This window comes from Marasmius oreades, chromosome 11 (assembly GCF_018924745.1).
Source record: "Marasmius oreades isolate 03SP1 chromosome 11, whole genome shotgun sequence".
In the NCBI taxonomy this organism is placed as follows: domain Eukaryota; kingdom Fungi; phylum Basidiomycota; class Agaricomycetes; order Agaricales; family Marasmiaceae; genus Marasmius; species Marasmius oreades.
Genome location: NC_057333.1, coordinates 1,810,350 through 1,837,862, shown reverse-complemented (window position 1 = coordinate 1,837,862; position 27,513 = coordinate 1,810,350). Strand labels below are relative to the sequence as shown.

The 27,513-nt window shown below is 46.9% G+C and overlaps 12 protein-coding genes across 13 annotated transcripts; 7 read left to right on the top strand and 5 right to left on the bottom strand.

The window, feature by feature from the left end:
* Positions 1–39: 39 nt before the first annotated feature.
* On the bottom strand, positions 40–2,039 carry E1B28_003384 (uncharacterized protein). Its single transcript, XM_043160363.1, has 8 exons — positions 1,884–2,039; positions 1,814–1,833; positions 1,681–1,763; positions 1,531–1,627; positions 1,356–1,473; positions 1,156–1,297; positions 636–1,097; positions 40–579 (listed from the first exon to the last, which is right to left on the bottom strand). The coding sequence occupies exons 1-8, from the start codon at positions 1,991–1,993 to the stop codon at positions 127–129; spliced, it is 1,485 nt and encodes a 494-aa protein (XP_043002319.1). The 5' UTR covers positions 1,994–2,039; the 3' UTR covers positions 40–126.
* A 108-nt stretch (positions 2,040–2,147) lies between these two features.
* STR7_2 (Aldo-keto reductase str7) lies at positions 2,148–3,661 on the top strand. 2 transcript variants are annotated; one of them, XM_043160361.1, is made up of 8 exons: positions 2,148–2,271; positions 2,329–2,414; positions 2,477–2,641; positions 2,696–2,752; positions 2,818–3,037; positions 3,096–3,145; positions 3,213–3,372; positions 3,429–3,661. In XM_043160361.1, the coding sequence occupies exons 1-8, from the start codon at positions 2,158–2,160 to the stop codon at positions 3,585–3,587; spliced, it is 1,011 nt and encodes a 336-aa protein (XP_043002317.1). In that variant the 5' UTR covers positions 2,148–2,157; the 3' UTR covers positions 3,588–3,661. The 2 variants fall into 2 exon arrangements, with proteins under 2 accessions (XP_043002317.1, XP_043002318.1); XM_043160362.1 differs by having other exon boundaries at positions 2,148–2,414.
* A 502-nt stretch (positions 3,662–4,163) lies between these two features.
* On the bottom strand, positions 4,164–5,502 carry E1B28_003382 (uncharacterized protein; the record flags this gene model as incomplete). The annotated part of the gene is made up of 2 exons (XM_043160360.1): positions 4,164–4,546; positions 4,608–5,502. The coding sequence occupies 2 exons, from the start codon at positions 5,500–5,502 to the stop codon at positions 4,164–4,166; spliced, it is 1,278 nt and encodes a 425-aa protein (XP_043002316.1).
* Positions 5,503–6,548: 1,046 nt separating this feature from the next.
* Positions 6,549–9,669, top strand: E1B28_003381 (uncharacterized protein; the record flags this gene model as incomplete). The annotated part of the gene is made up of 3 exons (XM_043160359.1): positions 6,549–6,716; positions 6,770–9,274; positions 9,337–9,669. 3 exons carry the CDS (start codon positions 6,549–6,551, stop codon positions 9,667–9,669), a joined length of 3,006 nt encoding a protein of 1,001 aa, XP_043002315.1.
* Positions 9,670–9,782: 113 nt separating this feature from the next.
* Positions 9,783–10,348, top strand: E1B28_003380 (uncharacterized protein; the record flags this gene model as incomplete). Its single annotated transcript, XM_043160358.1, has 3 exons — positions 9,783–9,970; positions 10,023–10,203; positions 10,262–10,348. 3 exons carry the CDS (start codon positions 9,783–9,785, stop codon positions 10,346–10,348), a joined length of 456 nt encoding a protein of 151 aa, XP_043002314.1.
* Positions 10,349–10,539: 191 nt separating this feature from the next.
* E1B28_003379 (uncharacterized protein) lies at positions 10,540–12,494 on the top strand (the record flags this gene model as incomplete). The annotated part of the gene is made up of 9 exons (XM_043160357.1): positions 10,540–10,704; positions 10,758–10,897; positions 10,951–11,605; positions 11,654–11,872; positions 11,940–12,005; positions 12,061–12,110; positions 12,166–12,224; positions 12,278–12,387; positions 12,438–12,494. 9 exons carry the CDS (start codon positions 10,540–10,542, stop codon positions 12,492–12,494), a joined length of 1,521 nt encoding a protein of 506 aa, XP_043002313.1.
* Positions 12,495–14,335: 1,841 nt separating this feature from the next.
* On the top strand, positions 14,336–14,847 carry E1B28_003378 (uncharacterized protein; the record flags this gene model as incomplete). The annotated part of the gene is made up of 3 exons (XM_043160356.1): positions 14,336–14,418; positions 14,471–14,735; positions 14,794–14,847. The coding sequence occupies 3 exons, from the start codon at positions 14,336–14,338 to the stop codon at positions 14,845–14,847; spliced, it is 402 nt and encodes a 133-aa protein (XP_043002312.1).
* A 1,752-nt stretch (positions 14,848–16,599) lies between these two features.
* Positions 16,600–16,932, bottom strand: E1B28_003377 (uncharacterized protein; the record flags this gene model as incomplete). The annotated part of the gene is made up of 1 exon (XM_043160355.1): positions 16,600–16,932. One exon carries the CDS (start codon positions 16,930–16,932, stop codon positions 16,600–16,602), a length of 333 nt encoding a protein of 110 aa, XP_043002311.1.
* A 577-nt stretch (positions 16,933–17,509) lies between these two features.
* Positions 17,510–19,510, bottom strand: E1B28_003376 (uncharacterized protein). The gene is made up of 15 exons (XM_043160354.1): positions 19,293–19,510; positions 18,854–19,247; positions 18,740–18,774; positions 18,628–18,682; positions 18,545–18,572; positions 18,461–18,490; positions 18,395–18,404; positions 18,328–18,345; positions 18,243–18,268; positions 18,154–18,179; positions 18,041–18,100; positions 17,893–17,982; positions 17,791–17,830; positions 17,627–17,727; positions 17,510–17,561 (listed from the first exon to the last, which is right to left on the bottom strand). Exons 2-12 carry the CDS (start codon positions 18,987–18,989, stop codon positions 17,894–17,896), a joined length of 513 nt encoding a protein of 170 aa, XP_043002310.1. The 5' UTR covers positions 18,990–19,247; positions 19,293–19,510; the 3' UTR covers positions 17,510–17,561; positions 17,627–17,727; positions 17,791–17,830; position 17,893.
* Positions 19,511–20,280: 770 nt separating this feature from the next.
* E1B28_003375 (uncharacterized protein) lies at positions 20,281–22,985 on the top strand. Its single transcript, XM_043160353.1, has 11 exons — positions 20,281–20,573; positions 20,625–20,688; positions 20,742–21,063; positions 21,121–21,239; positions 21,296–21,441; positions 21,505–21,616; positions 21,677–21,739; positions 21,794–21,934; positions 21,990–22,071; positions 22,133–22,402; positions 22,464–22,985. Exons 1-11 carry the CDS (start codon positions 20,412–20,414, stop codon positions 22,543–22,545), a joined length of 1,563 nt encoding a protein of 520 aa, XP_043002309.1. The 5' UTR covers positions 20,281–20,411; the 3' UTR covers positions 22,546–22,985.
* A 759-nt stretch (positions 22,986–23,744) lies between these two features.
* Positions 23,745–26,402, top strand: E1B28_003374 (uncharacterized protein). The gene is made up of 11 exons (XM_043160352.1): positions 23,745–24,248; positions 24,312–24,375; positions 24,424–24,745; positions 24,802–24,920; positions 24,975–25,120; positions 25,183–25,294; positions 25,355–25,417; positions 25,471–25,611; positions 25,674–25,755; positions 25,811–26,080; positions 26,135–26,402. The coding sequence occupies exons 1-11, from the start codon at positions 24,132–24,134 to the stop codon at positions 26,214–26,216; spliced, it is 1,518 nt and encodes a 505-aa protein (XP_043002308.1). The 5' UTR covers positions 23,745–24,131; the 3' UTR covers positions 26,217–26,402.
* A 199-nt stretch (positions 26,403–26,601) lies between these two features.
* On the bottom strand, positions 26,602–27,456 carry E1B28_003373 (uncharacterized protein; the record flags this gene model as incomplete). The annotated part of the gene is made up of 2 exons (XM_043160351.1): positions 26,602–27,282; positions 27,340–27,456. The coding sequence occupies 2 exons, from the start codon at positions 27,454–27,456 to the stop codon at positions 26,602–26,604; spliced, it is 798 nt and encodes a 265-aa protein (XP_043002307.1).
* Positions 27,457–27,513: the final 57 nt, after the last annotated feature.

Sequence of the window (27,513 nt, the reverse complement as noted above, 5' to 3'; positions counted from 1 at the left end):
GTAAACTTTGAGTACGTAAGTAAGAGTTGAAGAATCTTTGGTAAGTTTTCTGCTTGAAATAATGATGAATTTCAAGTGTGCTCCCCGAACGATTTGACCGGAATTAAGTATGATCTACAAACGATACTAAATAGTACCTGCGTTCCTCTGTAACACCTCATTCAGCTCGTCTCTCTTTACGCAGTTCTCAAACTGAAAACTTTTCGCCAAATCGTCGAGTCTGGCTTTCCAGTCATCTCCAGTCACGAACTCCTTAAACATGTCAGCCCACTCAGCTACCAGATATTCTGCCACCAAAATCGTTCTCCCTATCCGAGTGACACGCTCCTCCGTACTCCATAATGGTGGATACATTCTGTTCTGATCAGATGCTGATACCGAGTCCTTGATGAGCTTGACAATCGGATCGTATATTCCCTTGACGAGCTTGTCGTCTGCACCCCACGCATCAGCAGCAATCCGATACTTCTTGAGAAGAAATGAACGAAAATGTTTCATGTAAGGCGTGTCTTGCGACACGTAAACCATGCCTTGAAACCCGATATCCTTGTAGAGCCAGATGGACCAGCTCAAGCGATCCTGTAAACCCATTTGCATTTGTAATCGACATGCGGTACCAGCGAAATCGGACTCACAGCACGATAAATTTCCAGTTGATCCTTCAAAACCATATACCTCCTCTTATTGATCTCCACCATCTTTTCATTCCCCCCGTCATATTCCTCCCTAGCATAAACCGGTCCCCATTCACCGTTCCAAACGCAGAACCCGCGCTCATCCATCCACTGCCTTTTTTTCTTGTAAGTGATACGCATTTTTTGCTTTTGCTCATCACTTCCTGTATATACACCGTGCTCTGCCCTGTTTTCGAATTTTGGAAATCCATATGTGGCGTAGTCGTGGATTGCAAACGCGACGTTGGTACCCCAGCGTTCTGCGGCGTCGTCGGGGAAATGGCTAAAGTCCGTGGCGAACGTGTTGCCATCTAAGAAGATGATATGGTTGGGATCGATAGACGAGATGGCATGACATGTTCGGTCATAGAGATTTAGAAGTCTAGCATGAGTAGGATGGGGATCGGCTGGTTCGTTGAGAAGCTGGAAACAAAAAAAAACCGTTTTAAGTGTAGGACATGTATTCCGGAAGCGAACGTACGTTATAACCGGCAACCCAGGTGTTCTCCTTGTAATGAACAGCGATTTGCTCCCATAGCCAAATGAATCTGTCTTGAAAGTCTTTATGTCTCCAGAAATTAGCGAGGTGAGTTCCAGCGTCTGCATGCCAACCACCACTTTGTCTGTGTAAACCGACAGATCAGTTTTTGTTGAATACCGTATAATGAAAGGGGCCTTTACCCTCCGGGTGCAGCATGTAAATCGATGATAGTGTAAATGCCTTGATCAGCACACAAGGAAACAACGCGATCGAGATGTTTGAATGCATCATTCTTGAGAACGCGGGGATTCATGTCATCTGTTGTATCGTTAGAACGGTTTAATCATTTCGTGACAACAACAAGAACAACAGAACCTTCGAAATGCTTGTAATTGATGGCGATGCGAATACAATTCAGTCCGAGAGAATTGTAGAAGACAGCATCAGCTTTGGTGAAGAAATACTCCAGAAACTGAAGGTGTAGGTGAGTGCTCGAGTCAAGAGTGCAGGGAGAGGGATGATTACCCTTTCAAAGAAGTAGCTGGCTTGCTCCTGTCCAATGGAGGTAGCCAGAGCTTCACGGACATGGAATTCGCAAGCGGGAAAGCCTGATGACATTAAGTGAAAGATTTACTCGATCCAAAGGGAACGAAGAAACCTGATATGAAGTTTTCCATCCTAAAGCTTGGGTTACTTTTGGCCAACAAGTACAAGGGCCCATCACATACATCATCCATCCTCCAAGTCCTGCACCTCGTAGTACGATTTCGTCCTCGGCATTACTAGGGCCTCTGACAACGAATTTATTCCCTCGAACTTGGATAAAAGGCTGGGCCATGAGAGTTGTTTTCAGAAATATGGCGCATTTTTCAGCTGACGATCATATGACAGGAGGCTTGAGGAACAATTTGCGAATACGGCAAGTTCCGGCTATTCGGACTTTGCCGACGGTAAGGGAATTCGCACTCGGCCCTACCTTATTATTATTGTAAGCTCTCTCCCATGTCCTTGCCACCACGAAGGATAGGAAATGCTCTTGTTCACCCCATTGGCCTCGGTACTATGGGGATAAGTGCTTACTATGGCAAAATTGGGAACGATGAAGAGCGTTTTGAGGTACTACCCCGGTAGGCGCAACGGGTGGTGTATAGTAACTCAAAACCGATGAAACAGGTCCTGGACGCTGCTCTCGCTGCCGGATGTAATCATTGGGATTCTGCCGACATCTACGGTGACTCTGAGGAACTCATTGGGAAATGGTGTTTGTTTAGGCTACCTCGCCGCGTTCTAAATGTTCTAAATAGCGTATCTTCTTCTCTAGGTTCAAACGCACAGGAAAGCGGGATGAAATCTTCCTGGCGTCCAAATTCGGGTACACCCCCAACTTTTCTGGCGTTCGTGGCGATCCCGAATTCGTAAAAGGGCAATGTGCTAAATCGCTTGAGCGGCTCGGAGTTGACTTTATCGACCTTTATTATGTTCACAGGTGAGCTACAACCTCATTACCCTATTCTAATAAATCTATCTACTTCAATAATAGAACCGATGCAAGAACACCTATCGAGTTAACAATTGGTGCTATGACTGAGTTCGTCAAGTGCGTTTGAACTTATGCTTACGGGTCACCCGCCGCTTACCTCTTCCAATTCTCCCACTTATTAGAGAAGGCAAAGTCAAGCATCTCGGCCTCTCGGAATGTACAGCTGCGGATCTTCGTAGAGCTCATGCCATTCACCCCATCTCTGCTATCCAAATGGAATATTCCCCTTTGTTTTTGGACATCGAGAGCGAGGAACTCAATATCCTCAAAACAGCGAGGGAGTTGGGCGTTACTGTGGTTGCCTATGGTCCTTTGGGTCGTGGCCTGATCACAGGTCAATTTGTATGTCTCGGTGCTTTCCAACTCTTTTCGTCCTCTGATATATTCTCTTCCCCACTAGAGATCGCCAGAAGACTTCGATCCAGACGATACCAGGCGGACTATTCCCAAGTAAGCCCTCACCCATGTTTCTGTGCTCTCGGGCCGACGAAACTCACATAAATGCATCCATACATAGGTTCCAAGCTGAAAATTTCCCGAAGATCCTCGAACTCGTAGACCGCATTCGTGAAGTGGGTGCGAACCACAATGATGCGACCCCGAGCCAAGTGAGTTTGGCGTGGATCCTTGCGCAAGGTGATGACTTTCTGGTCATTCCTGGTACGAAGAAAGTCGAGGTAAGTCGCTAACTAGTCTTCGATAAATGATGACAATGCCTTAAGCTTTTTTATAGTACCTGAAGGAGAACATGGGAGCAGCAGAGATCAAGTTAAATCCTGAAGAGATCGCCCTCATCCGCAAATATTCCGAAGCATGCGTTATTCCTGGTGATCGTTATGAAACTGTCTACATGCAATATGTCTTCCAGCAAAGTCCCCCGCTTCGTGAGTGATGGACAGAGCTAAATCTACTCTTTGTACAACTACGTGTAGAGAATTGAATCTGCTTTGTGCCTGGTTATTGAAATTCACGGCCCGGCCCTGCGAAATTGGACCCACAGGCCCACACATACAATTGACGCTTATGTAACTGGATTCCAAGTTTACGCCTGTTTGCGCTCACCTCAGCTTTTACCTTCATGATGCATGAACGTAGAACGCCAGTTCGTATCGTTACCTTACCCGAAGAACAACAAAGTCCATGAGGTTAGTTTTCACTTTTCTGAGCCGTGAGGTCAGAGTTTTACATAAATTTGAAGATCTTCGAACTATCGCTGGTGTGACTCAGACCCAGTTCTCTCGCTGGAAGTTAACCGAATAATATCGCGAGTGGAGATTCAAAGATTTTAAGAGGCAGCAATCGTTCTCACAAGGCCCGAAATCTTGCGTCCAGTCGTACAAAGCAATTCTGGCGATCACAATGGACTGAATTGTCACTACACATGAACATTAGCTACAGCGGAACATAAAGTAGGTGAGGATCCACGAATATTGTACAATACTTGTCTAACTATGAATAAGTGTAGGTTTTACAAATTCGCTTGGAATTCTTGGACGACCGATGGGCGTGAAGCCGAAGTAGTACCCTGGGGCTGTAAATCCAGAAGAGCTTCGTCGAGAAGACGCACAACGTCTCCTGCGCATCCAAACGACAAACTCCAACCTGCTCCTCCATGTCCGTACGAGTGGATGATGCGGCTTGGTTTTGTAGCGTTGCTGAGAGTCCTCAATTCTCGCTCTACACGGATGTTTGAGCCACGGAAAGGACGCAAACCTTGAGCCATGGGATAGTTAGGATCGAGACGGGCATTCTTCAACTGGGGAAGGAAGGCCTCGCAACGCGATTTCATGCGCTGCATAACGGGGGAATCGAGAGTCAAGTCGAGACTCCAGTTATGAGGCTCCGTGAAACCTGTTAGGAGGTACGTCAGGCTCGTTGATTGTGAATTTTAGTAGAGACTTTGAACACTCACCACCCATGAGCAGGATGTTATCGTTTCTTGGTACGATGAATACGATTTCACTGTGTGTTGCTACGTCGGCAGAGATAGTCAAGGCAGCTTCGACCTTGGGGAAATCCTTTCCGTCATTAATGACACGAATGAGCCCACCTCGAATGGGGTAGCAGGATTTATCAGCTGCAGTCTCAGCTCCAGCGATACCGGTGCAGTTGATGATGGCATCCACCTGGAACCTCTCGCGGAGCTGACTTTCCTGTTTGAGAAGATCGCCGTGGATGGTTTCCGTGACCATCTCCGCACCCTTGGCTTTGACGAGCTCCATGAGCCATCCCATAGCCCTATCGGTGTCAATGACTGGTGCCATAATCTCGTATGCGTCAACACCTCCATGCTCTGGGTCAATGTTGCGCTTCTCGATGAGGTCCTTTGCACCACGCCTGAATCCAACAACGCCACTCGCTGCGATCTCGTTCATCTTCTCCCTCTGGAAGTCATCTGAATCTACGGGGTTGGGAAAGTAAAAAGCGCTGGGCATCATCCTCACACCAGCCGCCTTGGAGAGCTCCTCATCTGATGCTACCGAGTTCCAGATGTGGTAGGCAACCATACACCACTTCTTACTGTGTTGTAGGGAAATCTTATCGGTGTGTTGGCCACAGACGGCGGGTGGGTATTCCCAGAGGGCACCTGCGATTTGGGAGGCAATACGCTGTTTTTTCCCATAAGAAGCCCATTCCTTGGCGAGGACGGTGACGCGGTGGCCGCGGTCGAGCAGAGTCCAAGCTGTGGTGAGACCGATGACACCACCACCGACGACTAGGATGTGTTTGGAGTTAGCAGTGGGCTTGTTAAGGGGCTGGGGAAGAGGGGTGATGTCCCTCCACATTGTCAAAGTTTGCTTGGACATGTTGATCTAAGTGTGAGTTGGTTGTAGTACAGGAGGTTGAAGAAGATGGAGAAGAAAGATGATTCCTCTGGGGTTAGTCTCCGTCCTATATATACAGCACATATGCAGAGCAGTAGAGGAGAAGTGTCTTCCGAATTTGAAATGGACGAAACTTGGAATTGGGAGTGCTCGTACGTCTTTTTCCCCCTCGCTGATCATTGCCGCTATTCATCGGTTACCGACCATTGTGATGTAGACCTGACTTCGGGCACTCGACGGGTCAAAATACCGAGCTTTCGAAGTCCGAATCATCAATATCGACCTACCCGCCAGGGAGCCTAGAGAGACTCTAGAACGCCCTTGGCCTGTCCATCCCGGCTTCGAATTCAATGTCGCCGCAAAGCCCTCGACATTTACTATTTATGCGCAACCCATCTCATTTGTATACCCCGTGCTATCACCGTACTTCGACGCATCCCACTCTGGACTTGCACGCAGACTCTCACAAAACATTTTTTGCATGGAGGTTCATCTCGGAGTTCGGGGTCTCGACCGTGGATGAAGTTTTGGAGTCCGAGGTACTGCCATCGGATGGATCCCACTCTTTTTTGCTTTACGCAGACTCTCACAGAACTTTCGCGTGAAGCGGCTTATATCGGAGTTTGGGTAAACTGTGGACGGGAAAAATTCAAATTCAGATACCTTGGAATAATCTAACGAGGGTCTAGAATTGATCGGAAAGCACGTAGAAGTCGCTTTGCCGTCAAATTGTACTACGTACTGTATCTCTGGCCCGTTCCTGACTTCATGAGTTGCGCACAACTGGCATCACTTCGGCGGTTCAACCCCAACGAGAAATGAGCTGATTTTCACCGATATAGAGTGATCTCATGTGATAGGCTTGATATCAACCGATAAAAGCCGATACGGAATGGTTGGGTCGCCGGTTTTGATCCCGCGGGTCTTCTTTTCGTGGCTGTGATTAATTTTATGTTCCGTTCTTACTCCCAACGACTTAGCACTACAGTGTACATAGTCTCAATGCCATTGTTTTACTCTCCACTACGATGCCGTCTGATGAAACCAGAACGTGCTACTGCCAGAAGTATTGCCAAGCTCCGCCAGAAGGTCGCAGTATTCCATTATCGAGTTGGTATCGACATCAACGTGCCCTTAAAGAGCAAGGTGGAGAGGGTCGAGAGCCGCCAGAGTTTCGAAGGCGACGAAAGACTCAGGTGCGTGTAATCTCTTCATCAGTTGATTGTATATGGCTAACGCAGAAGTATAGTTGAGGAATGCTACAAATGGCGAGGCTGAAGCAAGTTCTAGTACTGCTAAACACAACAACATTGTCGTTCATACTCAAACCGAAGACAACGGTGGGCTCGACAACAACAATCTTACCTTTGAACACGACTCCGTTCCAACTCAGTCTTTCGAGAATATGTTCAACGACCACTCCTTTCCTCCTGAAGATTCCGGACACAACATTGAGGAGGAGAGTGTAGAACCTGGCGATGATTTCAACCTTGATGGAGAAGCAATGGTCCCGGCAACGTCAATTACATTAGATGACCTCTTGGGGCACGAAGAACTGCTGGAACAGATCCGGTCCTACGACTTCGAAGCCGAGAAGGAACAATGGACTGATGCTGAATTCGACTGCTTCGTAAACCCACCCGAAGGCATTTGGGCTACTGACGACCCCGATATTAAATTTTCATTCCAGTGTTATCTCTCCCTCTCAGCCCACTGCTCCGAAAATGCGTATAAAGCAGTCCGCCAGTTCGTGCTGGAACGGTTTCCTGACAGCAAGATGTTGTCTTTCGAGCAAGTACAAACTCGGCTACGTACGTTCACAGGGGTTTTACCTTTGCAATTCGACATGTGCCTTAACTCATGCATGGCGTTTACTGGGCCATATTCTGGACTCGAGGCGTGCAGCTACTGCGGTGAGGCACGATACAAGGCTCCCGATTCCCTAGTTCCTCGCCGTCGCTTCACGACTCTACCACTTGGTCCTCAACTTCAAGCCTTGTGGAGACATCCCAAATCTGTTGCCAAGGTACGAGAAAGACTTGCTCGTACCGAAACGCTGCTGGCCGAACGTGCAAGCGGAGGCGTCAAACTGTTTGACGACATTTATTGTGGTTCTGAGTACTTGGATCTGGTCTCCTCGGGGGAGCTCAAGAAGGACGACATGTTGATCGCTATCTCGATGGATGGTGCTCAGCTGTATCGTGATAAGGAATCCGATACGTGGTTCGGTATTGCGACGGTCCTCGATTTTCCAGGGGAGATTCGACACAAGAAGGAAAATGTACTTCCCCTCTTCACTATTGGCGGCCCTAACGCACCTAAAGACTATGACTCGTTTCTCTTTCCAACATTTGCTCATCTCTCTGCCTGCCAAAAGTCTGGGATACGGATTCGGAATGTGGAACAGGGCATGTCATATGTATCGCACCCTTGGTTTGCCTTCGGCATGGCGGATACTGTAGGGATGGCGGAGCTGAGTGGTTCGGTCGGTCACCACGGTCGCAACGGTTGTCGACTCATGTGTCTAATGCCTGGCAGACACAAACCCGGAGTAGGAATGTATTATCCAGCGATGCTCCGGCCGCATGGCGACAATCTACCAAAAGGTTCCCGTCATGATAATATTGACGTTAACACGATCCGGAGTCGGACTGCGAAGGAGTACGATGATCAAGTTTGTTATGTCCTGTCCTCCAAAACAACACGCGAGTACCAAAGGCGTCGAAAGGAGACTGGCATTTGTAGACGTTCGATTGTTTCCTCACTTCCCAAAGCCATTCCAGCACCCAGATCGTTACCAACCGATGTCATGCACCTGTTCTACAACCTTGTTCAGTTGCTGTCATCCTCTTGGCGAGGGGCGATGGATCACGCTGCTGATGATCACCCTGGATCTTGGCCCTTCGCAGTTCTTTTCGATAAAGCTGTCTGGCGAGCTCACGGTCAACAGGTTGGTGACGCTCGAAAGTATATTCCAGTATGCTTGGAGGCCCGAACACCAAGGAATCCAGCTGAGAAGATCAATAGTGGATACAAGATTGTGGAATATCTGGTTTACATTTTTGGACTCTGCCCAGCTCTGCTTTACGGTCTCCTTCCAGAACCCTTTTACGGACATTTCTGCAAGCTTGTCTTTGCGGCTCGGGTCCTTCACAGGCGCCGTATCCAACGTCAAGACCTCGCTAACGTACATCAAACATTCCTGCAGTGGGTCGTTGAATTTGAACTTCTGTACGTGAAAAGGGACATGAAACGACTTCACTTTGTCCGACCCTGTGTTCACGCTCTCACCCATCTTGTCCCTGAACTACTTCGGCTTGGCTCGCTCCTGGAACTCTCTCAATATACGATGGAATGTACAATCGGGAACCTCGTTCAAGAACTGCGATTACATTCAAACCCGTATGAAAACATTAGCCAGAGGATCATCGAGCGAGCTCGGGTCAATGCCCTTCACGCGATGGCCCCAAATCTATTCTCAGATGACCCTATGCTCAAACTACCCCGAAATCACCTTGACATCGGCAATGGGTACATTTTACTCTGCCCTCAAGAGCTTCACGACATGGACTCAGATGTTGTGAGGGCATTCCGTAACTTCGCACACCAACAGAAATGGCAAATTGGTTCTCAACTTGGACCTACTGTCTCCCGCTTTGCTCGCCTTTCTCTGCCAAATGGACAGATCATACGGTCGTTATGGCAAGAAGGGAAGCGAGCTGATAACGAAGTACGTCGAGCACGGAACATCAAGGTGATAAAATTTTACCTACCAAGAATCAATCCCCTTGCTTACCATTACGTCTGTATCAATAGTTTGCCTTCCACGGTCAGTACCACTTTGCGGAGGTGGTATATTTTTTCCTCGTTGAGAACGGCAATACGCGATATACTCTGGCGGCTGTCCGTCTCTACTCAGACCCAGATCCCGATCTTCTCCAGGAGTCGTACAATACGCTACAGGTGTGCAAGCTGCTAGGAGATGAGGGAATGAAGATAATCAATGCAAAATGGATAGATTCCGTCATTGGAATGATTCCATTCCAACGGCATGGAGTTGAATGGGACAGTTCAGAATTTTTTGTACTTGAAAAGCTGAGTCCTTCACATGTACAAAATACAATCAATGAGGATCAACCAGTAAATTAGTACAGTATAATTGTAATATGTATTAAAGTGCTGCTTTTTCTTCGGACTTCAATGAATTCGAGCGCGTCATTACCACACTTGGAATTACCTACACCGTTCTACTCCCAACCACCATGAACATTCCTCAAACTGATAATTCCTCAAAGTTATGCTCGCTTGTGGCTTCTGTGGCTGGGCGTATCGGAAACCAGGGAATCGTACCTGTGATGTCAACTGTTCTCAAGCAAGCCGATGAAGACATACTCATATCTGTGGAGAACGAAGCATTTTTAGCATTGAGGAAGAAGTGTTGCCAGCAAGAGTACGTGTCATATAACACTTCCTTACAATATCTTGACTGATTAATATTCTAGGAACGAACTCGAGGCGTTGCGTGCAGGCTCAGCAGAATCTCGACAGATGGAACCTCGAGCTCACTCAACTGGCAGTGATGATTCCAGCGAGACTGAGTGGGTGAAGAGCATCAAGTACATTGTCAAACGGTCTCGCACTCACCGTGGCCTATACTGGATCAACCGTTTTCCGTTCAAGAGGGTATATTTTTGTTTCTGTGAGTATAACGCCGTCAAAACTCACAACTATTGCCATTTAGGTAAAAGGGCCCTACGACTTTGATTCTCGCGACGAAACCTTGAATGAATATCGAGAACGCATGAAGCAACTGGGAGTTACAGTATAGAATGGGCACGGTCTCTTTTTGGTCACTTTCGCTGCACTTTTGCTGTAACCCGTCGTCAAATTCGCTTTCGGTCCTCAGTGTTGTCTTCGTCTCTTGCTGTCATTCACATTGTAACATATCAGTGGTGTATTCAAATAAACAATAAATCATAGTGAATTGTATGCATTGTATGCCACCGCTGCACAACATAAATGACGCATTTTGACGCGTCTGCATCTTGGTCCTTACTATCACCATCCTTGTTCTACAACATGAACCCTATGCATTCTCAGCTGTATCTTCAAAGTCAAGTTGGCCTCATGAGCCCATTCTCTGACATGGGAAATGAATCTATACACTCACAGCAGTTTAACGTGGTATGTTTTGTTGTTTTCGAATGAATTACCATCTCAAATTGTTCCGTCTATAGGACTTTCTCAAGACGATGCAAAATCAAACCTTTCTTATACAATCAATTACTGAACAACAACTTCGAGCCTCCGGAAATATGGCATTTACAAAGCTTGAGAAGGAAAATCGGGAACTTCGAGAGAGAGTAGACGACCTTCAGTGCGTATACATCTATTTTACCATGCATATATATTACTAAAAGTGCATTTGAGGACACAACTCCTCAAGTACGCGCTCTCATCAAGCTCTCCTTTACTGCCGAGTTCTTCCTCTTCATCCGCTGCTTCACTGCCTCCAGCAAGACCCAAGATAACTCTCAAACAAGTTGATTACCCCCTTGTCAGGCACTGGAATCGAAGGCCAAATGATTCTTCACAACTGGCCGTCATCAAAGTCACTAGCTTGGAGTCTCTTTCAGGCCTCTCAGATGATGACGGTACCTCGGAAAGCGAAGCACAATCAGACTCTGACAGTAACAATCAATCTGTACCTCAAAAACGAAGAAAAAAGAACAGCAAGAAGAAGAGCGGAACAAGCAAGCGTGATGGCGTACCAGCGTACCTTGAAGACGAGAACGGCAAGGTAATCAATCTGAGTACAAAGACGATAGTTTACAACAATGCTCGGTCTATCTGGAATCAACGAATTGATCTGCGGAATCCGCCACCAAACTGGTCTTCTGCAGGGGCAGATCTACGTGATGAGTTTCGGGATGTACTCGAGGAGAAACATCCCTTTCTACAGCTATGCTCACATCGATGGAAGGTGGAAGAGATCTGGAAACGAAACTACCACAGTTGGCTCAAGGCTCGATTGAAAAGGTTGGATAAACCTTCCCCCCTGAAGAAAGCAAAACCGTCGGTGACAGTGAGTTAAATTTCCCTCAGCTTGATGATACTGATCGTCGTCGTCAAGGACGAATCTCAATCTGCTGGACCTGCCTCGAATTCCAGTTTCCCAGAAGCCGCAACGCCCGCAACTACCCTGTCTGATGTATTCACTGCTGGACCTGCATCAAATTCCAGTTTCCCAGAAGCTGTGATGCCCACAACTACTGCTACCCTGTCTGCTGGACCTGCATCGAATTCAGGTCTCCCAGAAGCCGCGACGCCCGCATTGACCGCGCCAAGAGAGGTAAAGATCTGGCGCCCGGTCCAATATATTTCGACTGCTGGCATCCTTCGCTTATGTCTATCACTAGCAAGCACCTCCAGCAGCTCAAGATGTTGCTGTTCCCACTGCCTCCAATGCAAGGAAAGAAAAATCTGTATGTCTTCCACTCACTCAATTCACTAAGTTAACGGTTTTTCTTCTCGTATCAGCCCGTACTGCCTCAAGTTAAAAACAACTCCTCGAATCAATGTGACCCCCTGTGCGCAACTTTTAGGTGTTTGAATGCGGTCAAGATACTCATTCCCGATTTCCAGCTTGGCAGCAATCCACATTGACATTCAGTCGTTGGAGGACAGGATAACTGGCCACTCAAGTACGTCGATATCCGCTTTTTTTTGTATTATTTTTGGACTGAACACGTTACAGAGCCAGATGAAAATACTGCATCGATTTCGACGCCAACCAGTCCAACAGCCAATCAGCCAAGTGCCTCGGTGTCAGGGCCAATACCAAACGAGCCAAGTACACCATCAATGGTACGTACCCTTGACCCATTTGACATCCGTACCCTTACCGGCTACCTTAGGGAACTGGACCTACATCTGACACCCCAACCACCCAGGCAAGTACACCTCACCCCTAAAAAGGTACCCCCGTCCTCAGTACCCTTGACAGGCTACCACGTTCACCGTCATCCAGACCTTGAAAAATGCGGTTGATAGCCTCCCGGGTACCGTACCATTGGGAACGAAAACCAGTATTCTTAGTGGGTACAGCGTAGATCCGGCAACTCTCACTGCGGACTGTCCAGAAGACGAACTCGTTTGGGAAAGCGGATGGGACTCGCTAATGGGCGAAGAATACCACTCAAGAGTTAACCTAATATCAGAGCTACGGGAGTAGCACCAACACCAAATCAACCCAAAAACTAGTAAACCTCCGTGTAAAGTCTATCAATAACTCTACACACCAGGAAAGATTGCAAGGGTGGACTGCTTGGCAAAGGTTACGCACAAGATCACAGTCTCAATATCGTAGGAACGTTTTATGAAATCAATGTGTAACTGCAAGTGTAAAACACCACAGCTACGGGGATTCTAGGGTTTGTAGGGGCTCTGTTTATTGTCCAGTGGACTAAGTGGGACTATGAATTTCGTCTACGGTAAGACTAATTCGAACGATTGGAGACTATTGCCCTTGACGGACACGAAAACTAAGTCCTCGGCGGACACGAACGCTAAGACCCTCGACGGATCACGAAACAGTAATCAAGACCTCGGCGGCCTACGGACGGATAGTTCTCTAGTTTTTGACCTCGACGGTCTCGTATAGTTCAAATCAAATCTTATCGTTTCACTGCACAAAGACAGGGCAAATCTCTCTATTGGTGTCAAGAGCAGTTACTCACGGGCAACCCACTCAGGACTTTCCTACGCACGGGTAGTACTTTCTTATCTACGGATACATGAGCTGCTTTTATACTACTTCTACGCTAGCTTTGTAATCCTATCTCTACTTGTTTTATCTCTAAAAATAATGCACCGTAGCTACGAATCCATGCGGAGTCTTATCGCTAGGGACTGCTACATGTGCAGAATCTTGTCTACGGAGCTTTTCCGTATTCGAATCATATGTTTTGGACCAATCTGGACCGTTCTTCATTCTTGTTTCAGCATGTGGAATGGACCTACATAGGCGTACCATATGGTATTTCCTGCCTACGGACCTTATCCTACATTTCGACGTTATCAAATCATATGGACTTAGTGTGTCCAAATAGTTCCAGCATATGGATCCAGAGTTCCGAATCGCCATAGCACATGAACAGCGCGGGCTCCGAGATCTGTTGTTCATTCCTGCCTGGTTCCTAGGTACTCTATCTGGGATCTGGGATCTGTATCATGTCTTTTTGTCTTTTCCTCAGATCGGGACTCGATCTACGGTCATATCAAATTTCTCCTAGTCTGTGCGGTCCAATGTCCGATTTCTTGTCAACTAAATTCCCCGTAGAAGTAGGTACTCCTAGTATGAAGGTCTTTTGACTTTGTTAAGTTCTGCTACGAACGGTTCTGTGAAGACTACAAGTCTTCTAATAGTACAATCCCTTGATATGCCAGTGCATAGTAGAATGTAGAGAGTAGAACTCGGTGAATTACCGCTTAAGTCCTCTGCTCATAGTGTTCTACAGGTTTCGAACGGTCATACAGTTTTCTGACACGATCTACGGCTCTCTCTAACTGGTCTAGCTGCGCCGACGGCACATCCTACTAGCGGCACTAGCTTTAACTAGCAATTCAGGCTCACTCTAGTTCTTAATACGATAAATATCGCTCCGTAGCACTGTTTAAAGTGCAAAAAGAACCTTGTAGCATAGTCAACTAAGTCGCATTATCGCAGCTTACCCGTCTAATTCCAGAGGACATTTCACAAGTTTGTCCGCTTGTTCTACGTGGCAAGTATGGCCTCGTTGGTCTCGTCAAACTCATGGAGCACCTCGTATGTGACCGGAAAGTCGGGGAATCGTTATTGGAGCAGAAGGTGAATCGCCTTCTTGCTGCAATTAGCCGGTAAGTCAAATCTTTTACTGTTATACATATGTTGATACTGCGGGTGCACTAGGGTAACAGAACGACAGGCTATGTCAAGCTCGACCGCAGCTGTGACATCGAAGGCAGCGTCAAGAAGGACAAAAGGGTCTTGGGTGATCCCAAAAATTGTTTGTGCCAAGTACGTATCCAAGTATCTTTTGAGTCGTCTTTTGTGTGCTAAAGAGGTCAACAGGTGGGAATATGCTATAGACTGGAAGGCTCAAAATCCGCATGGCACGCTGAAGGACTTTGGAAACGATTGGAAGACGACGTCGAAGGATACGGAGAAGGTGGCGGTACGTTTTGAGTTCGTTTTTTCGGCTCTTAATTCGATTTTTCTAACAGCATTTGTAGATATATCAGGCTCGCGCAGATGAAAAACTCAGGAAGAACCGCAAGGCAACTTAATTTCGATAGCGAGAGATTCGGGACTTGGCAGCGAGTTTGAGGTGAGGTGACGAAGTGTGGGCGTGGGCGGCGGGGGTATGGGTAGCAGTCTCTGGGTATCGGATGTGTATTGATTGGTATCGGTGTGTATTGATTAGTATCGGATGTGTATTGATTAGTATCAGATGTAATCATATTTGATTGATATCCAATGATTCCAAATGATTTCTAATGATATTGATAGGTGTACGGCCTCGGCGAGCGTTCGTATCATCTAGTATCAGTAGATATCACTATATTCTCATCTAATGATACATGTTGATATATAATGATGTTTTTTAAGTATATCAGTAGGTATCGGTAGGTATCACAGGGTGTCAGCTCATTTCTCGTTGGGGTTCAACGTTCAACACTCCCAAATCTTCTGAAGTGTCGTCGAAAGGTATGGTTTTGTGAAGCAAACAGTGCCGTCCCATGCCTCGAGATTGAGTACATAGAAACTAAGCTCAATCTTAGCTGCCTTCCCAGTTCGGCTCAAGCCGTGGCGGAGTCAGCCGATATCAATTATTGTTTAGTTTTCAGATTATGTCTGTACTGTCATCGACCCTGAATTCGGAAAAACCGGGAATTCGGAAATTTGTACTGTAGCCAAAAATAGACTGGTTTTTTTAGACTTTTTAGTATCAGAAATTAAGGAGAAGTGTATGATACCTCTCCAGAACACTCCACACAAGGGGGGGTGGACTCCTTGCTGACTTGCGATGGTTACACAACGACGGGTCAAATGTCGGGCCGAAAATCTAAGCGTGAGAAATTTCCCAATCGAGAATCCCACCACTGTGGCACAAGTTCCCGATCAATTCTCTTCATTCTTGGTTTGTTATAATCACTGAATATTTCTCTTGCTCTCACATACCTATAGATACAAACATGACTAACCTACAAGTGCCCAAGGCCACAATTCTGCAGAGCACTCCGATTTTTTCAGTCATTTTGACCCTCAGTTGTGACAATTACTCCTGTACCAGCCTGGCACACTGAGTGCCAGGCCCTTGGCACTAGCAATTACACCCATTGGGCTACCCAAATCTTTGGTCCTTGAATTTTTGCAAATTTTTTTGGGTACACAGGGTGTATGTTTGCAAATATCCGAGATTTTTGTGTTTTTCACCCATAAACTGTACAAGAAGGCCAGCAAACACCTCTGGCAGGGTCAGATGATCTCTGATTTTTTACTTCTAGTCCAAGCAATGAATCAGAATTGATTCTGGCACCTCCAACACCCTCTGATCCTGGGAAGAACCACCTAAATGAGGAAAAACCGATAAATTTAGGATTTTTTCCCAAAAGTGCAGACTCTGTCCATGTCTTGTGCAGCAGTATCTATATGACTGAATTAAGTTAAATAATATTCACGCTTCATTTTGAGCCCTCTATTGTTAGGCGTGATTGTGTGACATCACTTGACTCGGCAATTTCCGACTTCGCCGTGGGGCCACGTTTTTGACACCCCCTCATCAAAAAAATTATAACTCCACGCCATCACACCCTCCCCACAAGAAAATTGGCAGACGTATACCTTAAAAGGTATACTATGCCACCATACCGTCTGTACAGGTACTGGTACGTATTTTCTTAATTATATACAAACTTCTCCTTAGATTGCCGACTTCCGGGGCAATGACAGTATACACTCTCCTGGAATGCATTTTAAAGCAAGGGAAACTTACCTTAATAAAGCGTCTGCCAGTATTGCCCCAACACCCGGTCTGATCATCTTCCAGATTCGGACGGGATTGACATGATCAACTCAACACTTCCGTACTTCGATTCTATTTCAAAAGTATGTATGGGAATAATAACGATTCGCGTTGTACCATTGGAACGCATTTCCCGCATAGCGGCGACGAGACCGTTGTTTTCCGTGGTAACGAGTATTACTTGATATAATCTACTTGGATAGAAATGAATGTGTCCGTAAAGATTGGAGCCTCCCAAACGAACGTCCTCAAAAGAACCCGAACTGCCGTAGGAAAAAAAGGCAAGGCAAGGGGGGAGCTTTGAACCATTCGCAAGGAAATATCCCAACGGCCTCGAGTCATCCATCGACACGTTACACCTCTAACACTATGTTTTTGGGAGACCTCTGTAGAAGAGTCAACATTTTGAACCGATGGCAGACAAGTAAAGGGAAAAGTCCTACCCCATCCGAATGCTCCGAGACCATCTTTCCACTTTTGTGATCAAGGTCGTTGAACTCAGTTTGGGTAGTTTCGATCCTGATGGATATATTTTGATTGCGACCGCCGCCAACAGTACTGTTTGTACTCGGCGTCAACGGAATACTCGTGCACACGTCTTCACCATCACTCCGAAGGAAATCTCTGGAATTGAGTGTGGCGAGAAGGGAGTTGATGTACACTACATAAGGGCGTCTTTTCAGTCAGACCGTAACGAAAAGCGAAGTAAAGACCCACATCTTCCAATGCAGAAATAGAAAGGAGCGTAAGCGAGGGACTTCGGTGCGGTCCAAAGGGATATCATCACACTGACGGCGCATAAACTGGGATCGATTCCGTCATGTCAATCTTAACGTGGTTGCGGAGAACAAAATAGATCTGTCTAACCTAGTTGCCCTATGATACGAGTGAGACAACGTTCAAACCCGATGGGGAAATACTCACAGTCCAGTATTAGCTGTGAAGGCAATCAGTTTGTTGATCAAACTGTCTGTTCTGTATAAAACGCAAAACGCAAACAATTGAGCTTGAGAAGACACCAGCTGTTTTGGAAACGTTACCGGCGGAACCCAGTCCTAGAGCGGGCGAGAATATAACAAAGTACGCCGGCGATGAGAAGGTCCGCGACCACTGTTATAACGTTGAGAGCGATCGTGAGTGGCTAGAGATGGGTGGGCCTTATTCAACTGGAAGGGATCAAAGGAAAACCAAGCAAAAAACGTACGGTGATTCTTAATACGTCGGAAAACGTTTTCATTTGTAAACTGTAGGTAAGAGCTGTCCATTGAGGTCTGAACCCACGAAGAAAAACTTGGTCAATACATACGTTATGACGGCCCAGGCTGTGAACGTAGGCGTAAAAGAGTTCTGAGTATGACATACAGTGACGGGAAGAGAAACTTACCAACGCCTCCGGCTACCAGGGGAGATGAATATAAGCTCCTCGTATAGCCTCCGTAGCGCGAGAAACTCACCAGCATAGGCTAACACAAGCACCAGGATGATACCCGTTAACCAGTAATTCTTTTTGCTGACTGTGGCAACCTCGGTCAGCCGGGAGCAACGAACGGTTTGAGAAGATGCTTACGGCGGAAGACCCGGCTGACATAGAATCTACAAGGTGAAATTGCATTAGACGGGATAAATTATGGCTACCATGCAGACGGTTTTACTCACAGTTGCACAAACGTTGCAGTGAGTCCCTTGAAACAGGATAGGACTTTAGCTCAGATCTCGAACTTATGCTGTCCACCAAACTCACATTGGGGATTAGCTCCGCCTGACGGGATAATCAGATAGGCGTTGCGTCAACGAGCGATAAACCTTACCAGCACGGACCTACGAGTAGGGTAAACATGAAAACTTGGATAAGAGGTAGTATGCGCTTGACGTACCAAACTACATTTTCCAAAGCGTGGTGATTGCTGGAACAAGCTCAGTAAGTGGTGACAGGGTCTCGAAATAGCTGGCACGCGTACTAGTATTCTATGATCGTGTAGTGATACACTATAGAGATGGTCAATACCGTATTCGTCATTTGAGAACGAGTCGTTAGGCTTACCAGAGTGCGAGATCAAGGCAAGATGGAGGGTATCGAAAAATAATGTAGAGCCGACCTATTGGTTTCCCTTTCGTTTACAGTCTGTTTGGAGGAAGAACTTCGAGCAACCGACCAGCCATTTTAGGTACCAAGGATCCTTAGGGTATCCTATGAAAGTTCAAAGGGGTGAGTCAACAGTTGGAGGAACGGATGAAAGTATTTGTTGCAGGAAGGATGGGGAACGTACGATTGAAATAGTATAATGTCTGTCCCAATGAGACACCATACAAGACGGCACTTGTTATAACGCCAATTAACATCGCACCGATTGTGTTGTCGAGAGGTAGCTGCTCTCCAAAGGCCTGAAGTGTAGCGACTGACATCGTTAGGGTAACTCCTCTTGGTGGTGTGAGAGCGGAGAGTGGAAAGCTTTATATGGTTGGAAGGAACTCAGAATTGATTATTTTCTGGGGTTGTCCTGATGGCATGCCGTCATCGAGACGCGATAGATAGCGCAATGAGCTCAAATGGGTGTGAGCTTCCCAGATACCAATGCTCGAGTCGGTTCGAGAAGACATGGGTTTGAGGCGACCGAATAATTCTAGAGTTGCTACCTATCTATGTGGTTCCCCGGTCGACCACTGTGTGCATGTTCAGCATCGACAGATGAGCGACATTTCACTTACGGATTGACCGTGGAATATAGGCCCTACAGTGGCTCAGTAGTGGGGAGTGGGGTCCGTCACAGTGTAGGCGTAGGCAAAAAAAAAGCCGACTCGCCGAGTATACCACTGGCAGTCCGTGCCACCAAACAAACATTGCCAACCTTCTTCGGCCGATAGACGCATTTTGGTGACCTGAAGCAAGTTAACTGAAGTTCATAACGCAGTAGGTAGGAGTTGGGGGAAAACTGCTCTAAAATTAGTGCCAGCCAGGAGCCGAAAAGGCCGAAAATCCTGATCTAGATTGACCCTTGATCGGGGCTTGAAAAAACTTAAGCTTCACCACTTTGCAGCCTATCATCGATGTACGGATCCATCATCCTATGGACGACGACAACAATGCATACGATTGGATGACTTCCCGTAAGGATTATTTGTAAATATCGTTGCAAATAACGCTGAAAATCATCGGCGATATGTTAAGCGAGTGATACCTGGCAACAAATACCAGAATCTGAACATCAGGGCATGTTCTAAATTCTTGAATTTAGAAAGGCCTAGCGACCCCTTTCTAAACTGTTTTTGCTGCAATATTTCGTTAAGCGAGGTGAGTCCACATGATTTCCAGCCCAGATATGGAAGTTTGTCCGCGCTTACGCCCTTGGCGAGCTACCACACGTGTGATAAATCCGAGCACTTCATGCAAATTTCCAGCATTGCGGGAGGCATCTGCAAATAATTCGACAATTTCCCAATTTCCAATTTACATCAAAACTTTTATTTGAAAGGAGATTATTTGCACATCCTTACGGGAAGTCATCCATTAGCTACGTTGCCGCTGAGCGACGATACAGGTTGCGCGGAAAATAAACGTACTTTCCGTGCCTTGGTTACAGAGCTCCAGCGCCTACATGGCGCAAGAATCATGAATGCGACTTTTATAAACGACACCCACTAAAAAGGAAAATCACATCTATTGCTGAACGTTGAACGTTTGAACGCTAACCGGAATCGCTCCACCACCCGAAGCGAGCCTTCGTCTGACTTGTCGCACGCTCAGTTCTCACATGGACACATCCCCTACAGACCACTGTATTGGTCGTATATAGATCTTTGGTTCACCGTTCCTTCGGTGGCTTCTGCATGGATGACGGACGGATGACTTCTGCGAGTTCCGTCGGTCTTGTAATGGCCAATGGTCCTTGGCTGTTCTTCATACTGTCATTCACTCTTGCCCTTCTCTTGATGTTTTTTACATCGCGAAATCGTCTTCCCCCTGGTCCCAAGGGACTTCCCTTGATTGGAGTGAGTTGTCCACAATAGCTATATCAACGCACTCACACCTGACTTCCGTAGAATGTCCTCGATATGCCAAACGGCCAAGAGTGGAAAACATTTGCAGAATGGGGAAGGCAGTACGGTACGTTTCCCGCTTTCATCCTTTCGAATCTTAGCGTTCTCAATGCCCCGTAGGTGGTATCTGTTCCGTCACTCTGCTGGGGCAGCCTATGATCATAATCAACTCTGCCGACATCATGGCTGAACTCGACAAAAAGGGCACCCTCTATTCTGACCGCCCTCGACTCGAGATGGGAGGCGAGCTCGTCGGATATTCGAGAGCCCTTGCCCTCATGCCCTACGGTGACCGCTTCAGGGCATACAGAAGACACTTCTCTCGCATTATCGGTACCCCAAAGGCAACCTCAAAATACAATGCTCTTGAAGAAGCAGAAACACACAAATTTTTGCAAAGAGTTGCCAAAAATCCAGACGGGCTACCTCAACACCTTCGCAAGTCCGTCATCTCTCTCCCTTGTTAACCATGTAATTCATGTTTTTTTCCCTGATCTAGAACAGCTGGGGCTATTATCATGAAGATCGCTTACGGTATCGAAGTTCTGGAGGAGAACGACCCGTTCGTGGAGTTGATCGAATATGCAAATGATCACTTCAGTGCTGCGACTGCTCCAGGTTCTACTTTTGTTCCTCGCCAATTGCATTGTTTTCTGTTCTTATACGGTGTTTAGGAGCATTCCTCGTCGACGTCTTTCCTTCATTACGACACATACCTGCAAGTTTCCCTGGAGGGGGATTCCATACTCTTGCCGCGAAATGGGCCCAGTCATTCAATGACATGGTGGAGGTGCCTTATGCCCATGCTAGAGATCTGATGGTGACTCCACTACTTCCAAATCCTATTCTTATGATGATGTTTTAAATACGTCTTTCTTCACAGCGCCAAGGAAAAGCACCGAGCTCTTTGCTAACAACGGCTTTGGAGAACGAGGACAAGTTATCAGAAGAAGACATCTTCGTTTTGAAGCATACAGCTGCATCGTTATATGCAGGTTCGTAAATTCGCGACTTCAATCCAAAGATTCAGATAAGAGCTTGGGAACCGACGCTAGGGGGCGCTGATACCACAGTTTCTACTCAGCATGCTTTCTTCCTAGCGATGATTCGCCACCCTGGTTAGTTTCATATTGGTTCCACACAAATAACGATTTTTTTATTCACATATGTAGACGTTCAACGAAAGGCTCAGGCAGAAATTGACGCCGTCGTTGGAAACGACAGATTACCTGGATTCAGAGATCGAGAACGTTTGCCATATGTAAACGCAGTGGTCACGGAAGCATTCCGATGGCATAGCATAGCACCAACAGGTAACGAAGTTTGTTTTAGTCTTTAGTCCTGGTGTGGAGTGACCATCGGATCCAGGTGTCCCTCATCGCGCTACAGAAGACGGTATCATCGCCGGCCAATTTATCCCAAAAGGCTCCCTTATCATCGTAAACCTATGGTGAAATTTCGTTCTCTCTGTCGTTTCTTTGTTCTTTGTACTGATAGGTTCCCTTCCACAGGAATATGACGCACGATCCAGATACCTATCCAAACCCATTCGAGTTCGACCCTGATCGATTTCTTTCTACCCCTGGAAAACCGGTCCAAAAGGATCCTCGACAAATATGCTTCGGGTTCGGTCGTCGGATATGCCCTGGTTTGAATCTCGCAGAAGCGTCTGTGTGGCTTTGTATCGTTATGTCCCTGGCTGTTCTAGACATAAAGCCTGTAATGGGTGAGGATGGAAAGCCGATCATCCCCGAGCTTGAGAATACAAATGGGACAATCAGGTTAGCTTAAGATTTATTTATTTTTTCAGCCTGAAGACCTCACTCATGTCAAAACCCATAGTCATCCTGTACCCTTCAAGTATAACGTTAAACCCCGCTCTGAGAAAGCTATGGCACTTATATCTAGTGAGATCGCCAACTAGGCGAGGCGGGCGTTTCATACGGTCACGGAGACATATCGGTAGTACGCTTTTAAAATTACGAATGGTCCGCCATTAGACTTATTGGATATGACGTTGGCGGCGACGACAACATTTAACGAGAATCAAAAAGAATCAAAAAGTCTGGCAACGACAACGAGCTATATCGACTACGCGCTACGGTCAAATCCCTGCCCTTGGGATAAGACTCATGATCAGCATCGAACCTACAGTAGATTTATGACCCTTTTTGCAACTCATAACTCCTATCAGCCATTAAGATTTAATTTGAAAGGAGATAGAGAGTGCGAAGAGATGGGCATGATATGAGCGATGAGCGGATATCGGATTGTGCGAAGCGAGGCGGTATTGAAGAGATAGACAACCGGTGAATTCGTGAAAAAAAGTCTTTGCCTAACGCTTTACCGAACCTGGTCGATAATGAATTGAGTAAGGTGTAGAAAAACACGAGCCTTCGACCAGAACACATGGCGATAGCGAAATCTATTCCCGCAAGACGTTTGACCTGTAAGGGTCAAAGCGCAAAGAATACTTAGAGAAGCTGGCTCAGGTCACGTACGAAAGCCTCACGTTTTCCTGTCTATCAACACGATTCTCATGTCGGCGACCATTCTGTAAAGGGTTTGGAACCTTCCAGGTCACCTTGGCATCGCCAAGCTGCGCAGCCATTGACGACGAGCGTGTCAGAAAAGAATGGAGGGTTTCGCTGTACGGCACTCGGGCGAGAAAGGATCGATGGGGAACGGGATAAACTTCGATATCAACCTGATTCTGCATGGAACTACTCTGGAAAGAGGTTCGACGGCATTCACTGGATGAAATTTAACCCGGTAACCAAGAACGAAGAAAGCTATCATGACAGTTTCACCGATACTAGTACTAGTACTCCAGCTGATTCCTTGAATATTTGAATGTGCGTGAAAAAAACCACGTCAAGACAGAAATAGAAGCTCATGCATGGGAAACAACATACCTTCCATCACCCTGTAATTTATCAGAACGAGGCCACCGAGGTATCGCACATTGGCTGGTATCACTTCTGGCCCAATCTCCATGTACTAGTGGCTGCAGCGGCTGTATGTGATATGTTGGTCGACAGCCTGAACTCGACTGTCGTACAACTGTCGTATCAAGCATTGGTCTCGAAACATCAGGCCATGCATGATGCCGATGTTGGGAGTTCTAAATGAACATTGCCGGCTTGTTCGGGCTGCTCGGCTTTCCCGCAAATTTGCCTTGTGAACTTTGGTCGTGAGAAAGTCATCAAATCTTTCGACCGCCACTCCTAGACACATTCCTGTACCGACCTTCATGTAGGCGAGTTCAAGGCGAGTCAAAGTACCCTATGGACCAAGTCGAGTTCGTTTCTCCAGGAGAATTGTCCTAACATCATTTATTTGTCTGGTATGGAAAGTTAAACTGCTATCAAATCATAAATTGGTGGGTCAGGCCGGTCAGGTGGCCCTCGCTCCTTCTGGATCGTGTAGTATGGACCATGGCCGGAAGGACGAGTTGCGGTTCAACGTTCAACGTTCAACCCTTCTTCTCCCAGCTCCGTTAGACTCGTCATGGCCAGCGGTCTTTGGATCTTTTTTTTGGTCTCGTTCCCTCTTGTCATCCTCTCAAGGTTCTTTAGATCTCGAAAGTCCCTTCCCCCTGGTCCCTTGGGACTTCCCCTGGTTGGCGTGAGTTGTTTCCAATAATTATAGCAAGGATTTTGTTACCCTTATACCTGGCGGATCCCGTAGAATGTCCTCGATATGCCAAACGGCCAAGAGTGGAAAACATTTGCGAAATGGGGGAGGCAGTACGGTATGTTTCCCGTTTCATTCTCCCGAGTCTTCTTCTCACTACTCTTAGGTGGTATCTGCTCTGTCACTCTTCTAGGACAGCCTATAATCATCATCAACTCTGCCGACATCATGGCTGAACTCGGCGAAAAGGGCTCCCTCTATTCTGACCGCCCTCGACTCGAGATGGGAGGCGAGCTTGTCGGATATTCGAAAACCCTTGCACTTATTCCCTACGGTGACCGCTTCAGGGCATACAGAAGACACTTATCTCGCATGATCGGCACCCCAAAGGCAACCTCAAAATACAATGCTCTTGAAGAAGCAGAAACACTTAAATTTTTGCAAAAAATTGCCAAAAATCCGGACGGGCTGCCCCAACACCTTCGCAAGTCCGTCGTGTCTCTCTCTTGTTAGCCATGTAATTCACGTTTTTTTCCTAACCTAGAACAGCTGGGGCTATTATCATGAAGATCGCTTACGGTATCGAAGTCTTGGAGGAGAACGACCCGTTCGTGGAGTTGATTGAACATGCAAATGATAACTTCAGTGCTGCGACTGCTCCAGGTTCTACTTTTCCTCCACCGATTGCATTGTTTTCTGTTCTTATACGCCTTTCAGGAGCATTCCTGGTCGACGTCTTCCCGTTATTACGACACATACCTGCAAGTTTCCCTGGAGGCGGATTCCATGCTCTTGCTGCCAAGTGGGCCCAGTCGTTCAATGACATGGTGGAGGTGCCTTATGCTCATGCTAGAGATCTGATGGTGACTCGCCACTCCCTGCAACATCCTTTATGATGATGTTATAAATAGGTCTTTCTTCACAGCACCAGGGGCGGGCACCCAGCTCTTTTCTCACAACAGCTTTGGAGAACGAGGACAAGTTATCAGAAGAAGACATCTTCCAGGTCAAACATGCTGCTGCATCTATGTACGGAGGTTCGGAAATTCGTGTTTCACTTCACCAAATTCAAATAACAACTTGGGAACCGACATTAGGGGGCGCTGATACCACAGTTTCTGCCCAGCATGCTTTCTTCCTGGCCATGATTCGCCATCCCGGTTAGTTTAACAATCTACTCTATTCACATACGATGATTGATTTACGTTTGTAGACATTCAACGAAAGGCTCAGGCAGAAATTGACGCCGTCGTTGGAAACGACAGACTACCTGGATTCGGAGATCGAGAACGTTTGCCATATGTAAACGCAGTGGTCACGGAAGCATTCCGATGGCACAGCATAGCACCAATAGGTAATCTCAACTTTCTTTTAGTCTTTTATCCTGGTGTCAGTGGAGGTGACAACCGGATCCAGGTGTCCCTCATCGCGCTATAGAGGACGGTATCATCGCAGGCTACTTTATCCCGAAAGGCTCCATTATCATCGCAAACCTATGGTGAAATTTCGTTGGTTTTTTTTTGTTCTGTTTACTGATAGGTTGCCTTCCGCAGGAATATGACGCACAATCCAGATACCTATCCAAACCCATTCGAATTCAACCCTGATCGATTTATTTCTACACCTGGAAAGCCGGTCCAAAAAGATCCTCGACAAATTTGCTTTGGTTTCGGTCGTCGGATTTGCCCTGGCTTGAATCTTGCAGAAGCGTCCGTATGGCTTTGTATTGTTATGTCTCTTGCTGTTTTCAACATAACGCCTGTGATGAGTGAGGATGGAAAGCCGATTATCCCCGAGCTTGAGAACACGAACGGGACCATCAGGTCAGTTGAGCTTTTCCCCCTTGAAGCCCTCACTCACATCAATCAAATGTAAAGCTTTCCTGTGCCCTTCAAGTGCAACGTCAAACCACGCTCTGAGAAAACCTTGGCACTTATTTTTAGTGAAGTCGCGGACTAGGCGAGGCGGGACGACCATTAATATTCGAACATTTACCGCTGACGATACCATTCTTTCCGTTACCTTAACACAGGACGGTGGATATCAAACCCAGTCACCATTCTATCTACTCTACATCTACTTTCAAAGATGTATTATATTGGGTAGTATACTAACCCTTTTGGAATTGAGAATATTGATCCACTGATAGGACATTCCCGGCGACAAGTGCTGTATAATGTAGCTTGGACTTTCAGTACTTCAGTGATCAAAGGGATGATCGCTTCGCGAGCTAAGGACGAGATACATTGAAGACCGGCTATATTGAAGACCAGCTATTCCCAGGTTCTAGTGGCTTGCCACTAAACATAGCTCATCAGGTACAAGTACATTAGTCTGTCATTGATTAAAAAGGAATCGGTGAACGGTGGGGCCGTCGTGGCAACAAAATTGGAGGTCCTCGACCTTTTGGGAAGTCCAACAGTTCTAAATGATCCCAATAACCTTCCGCATCCGCTATTATTGGGCGTGTTGGAAGGGGATGCTGACAACCAGGAACACTGGTAGAATCGGCTGTCCTAGAACGACGGGGTTTCTTCTTCTTCCCAGGTTTCGCCAAGGCTCCCGGATAGGTAGTATGTACTGGGGGAACGATCGTCGAGTTGGGGAGCGGTGGTAGCGGTGTATTGTGGTCAAAGTATTCACGGGGGTGGCGAGTGCTCGCCTGACTAGCACTGCGTCGTACTAGGGGGAAAGAATGTCTCTCACTTGTGTGGCTAGACAGGCTACTCGCATCAGAACATGTCGGAGAGGCGTCCATCTTATGGACACTGGTTGTCGATTTGTGCCGCGCAAGGGGAACAATGGCGACATTGAGCAATGTTTTCTTTCGGTCGTTTGACGGTGATGTTCCAGAGGAATGCTCAGCGACTCCGTTCACTTGTTTGATAGAATGGGATTGCGGGCGTCGTGTGATCGACTTGAGCGATTTACTTCGCTTAACCAAAACGTGCGGCCTCCGAGTCTGCTCAAAAGTCACGGAAACAGGGGACCACTGAGAGGCAGAGATCGTGCTGTCGCCAGTGATCTTAATGTGTGCGGAGAGTTAGAATCGAATTTCCCAATAATCCGATGATTAGCTCACCGCAGGCCGGGCAGGATCATGCAGCACAGAGGGACTCAGTTTACGCTTCGGGCCATCATCCTTTGAGCCTCTTGGTTGCTCCCTCGACAGAAACCATATGGTCGACAAGAATTTCATTATACTGTGAATTCGGGGGAGAGGAAGGGGTGAGCGGAGCGGGAAAGTGGCAGCCAG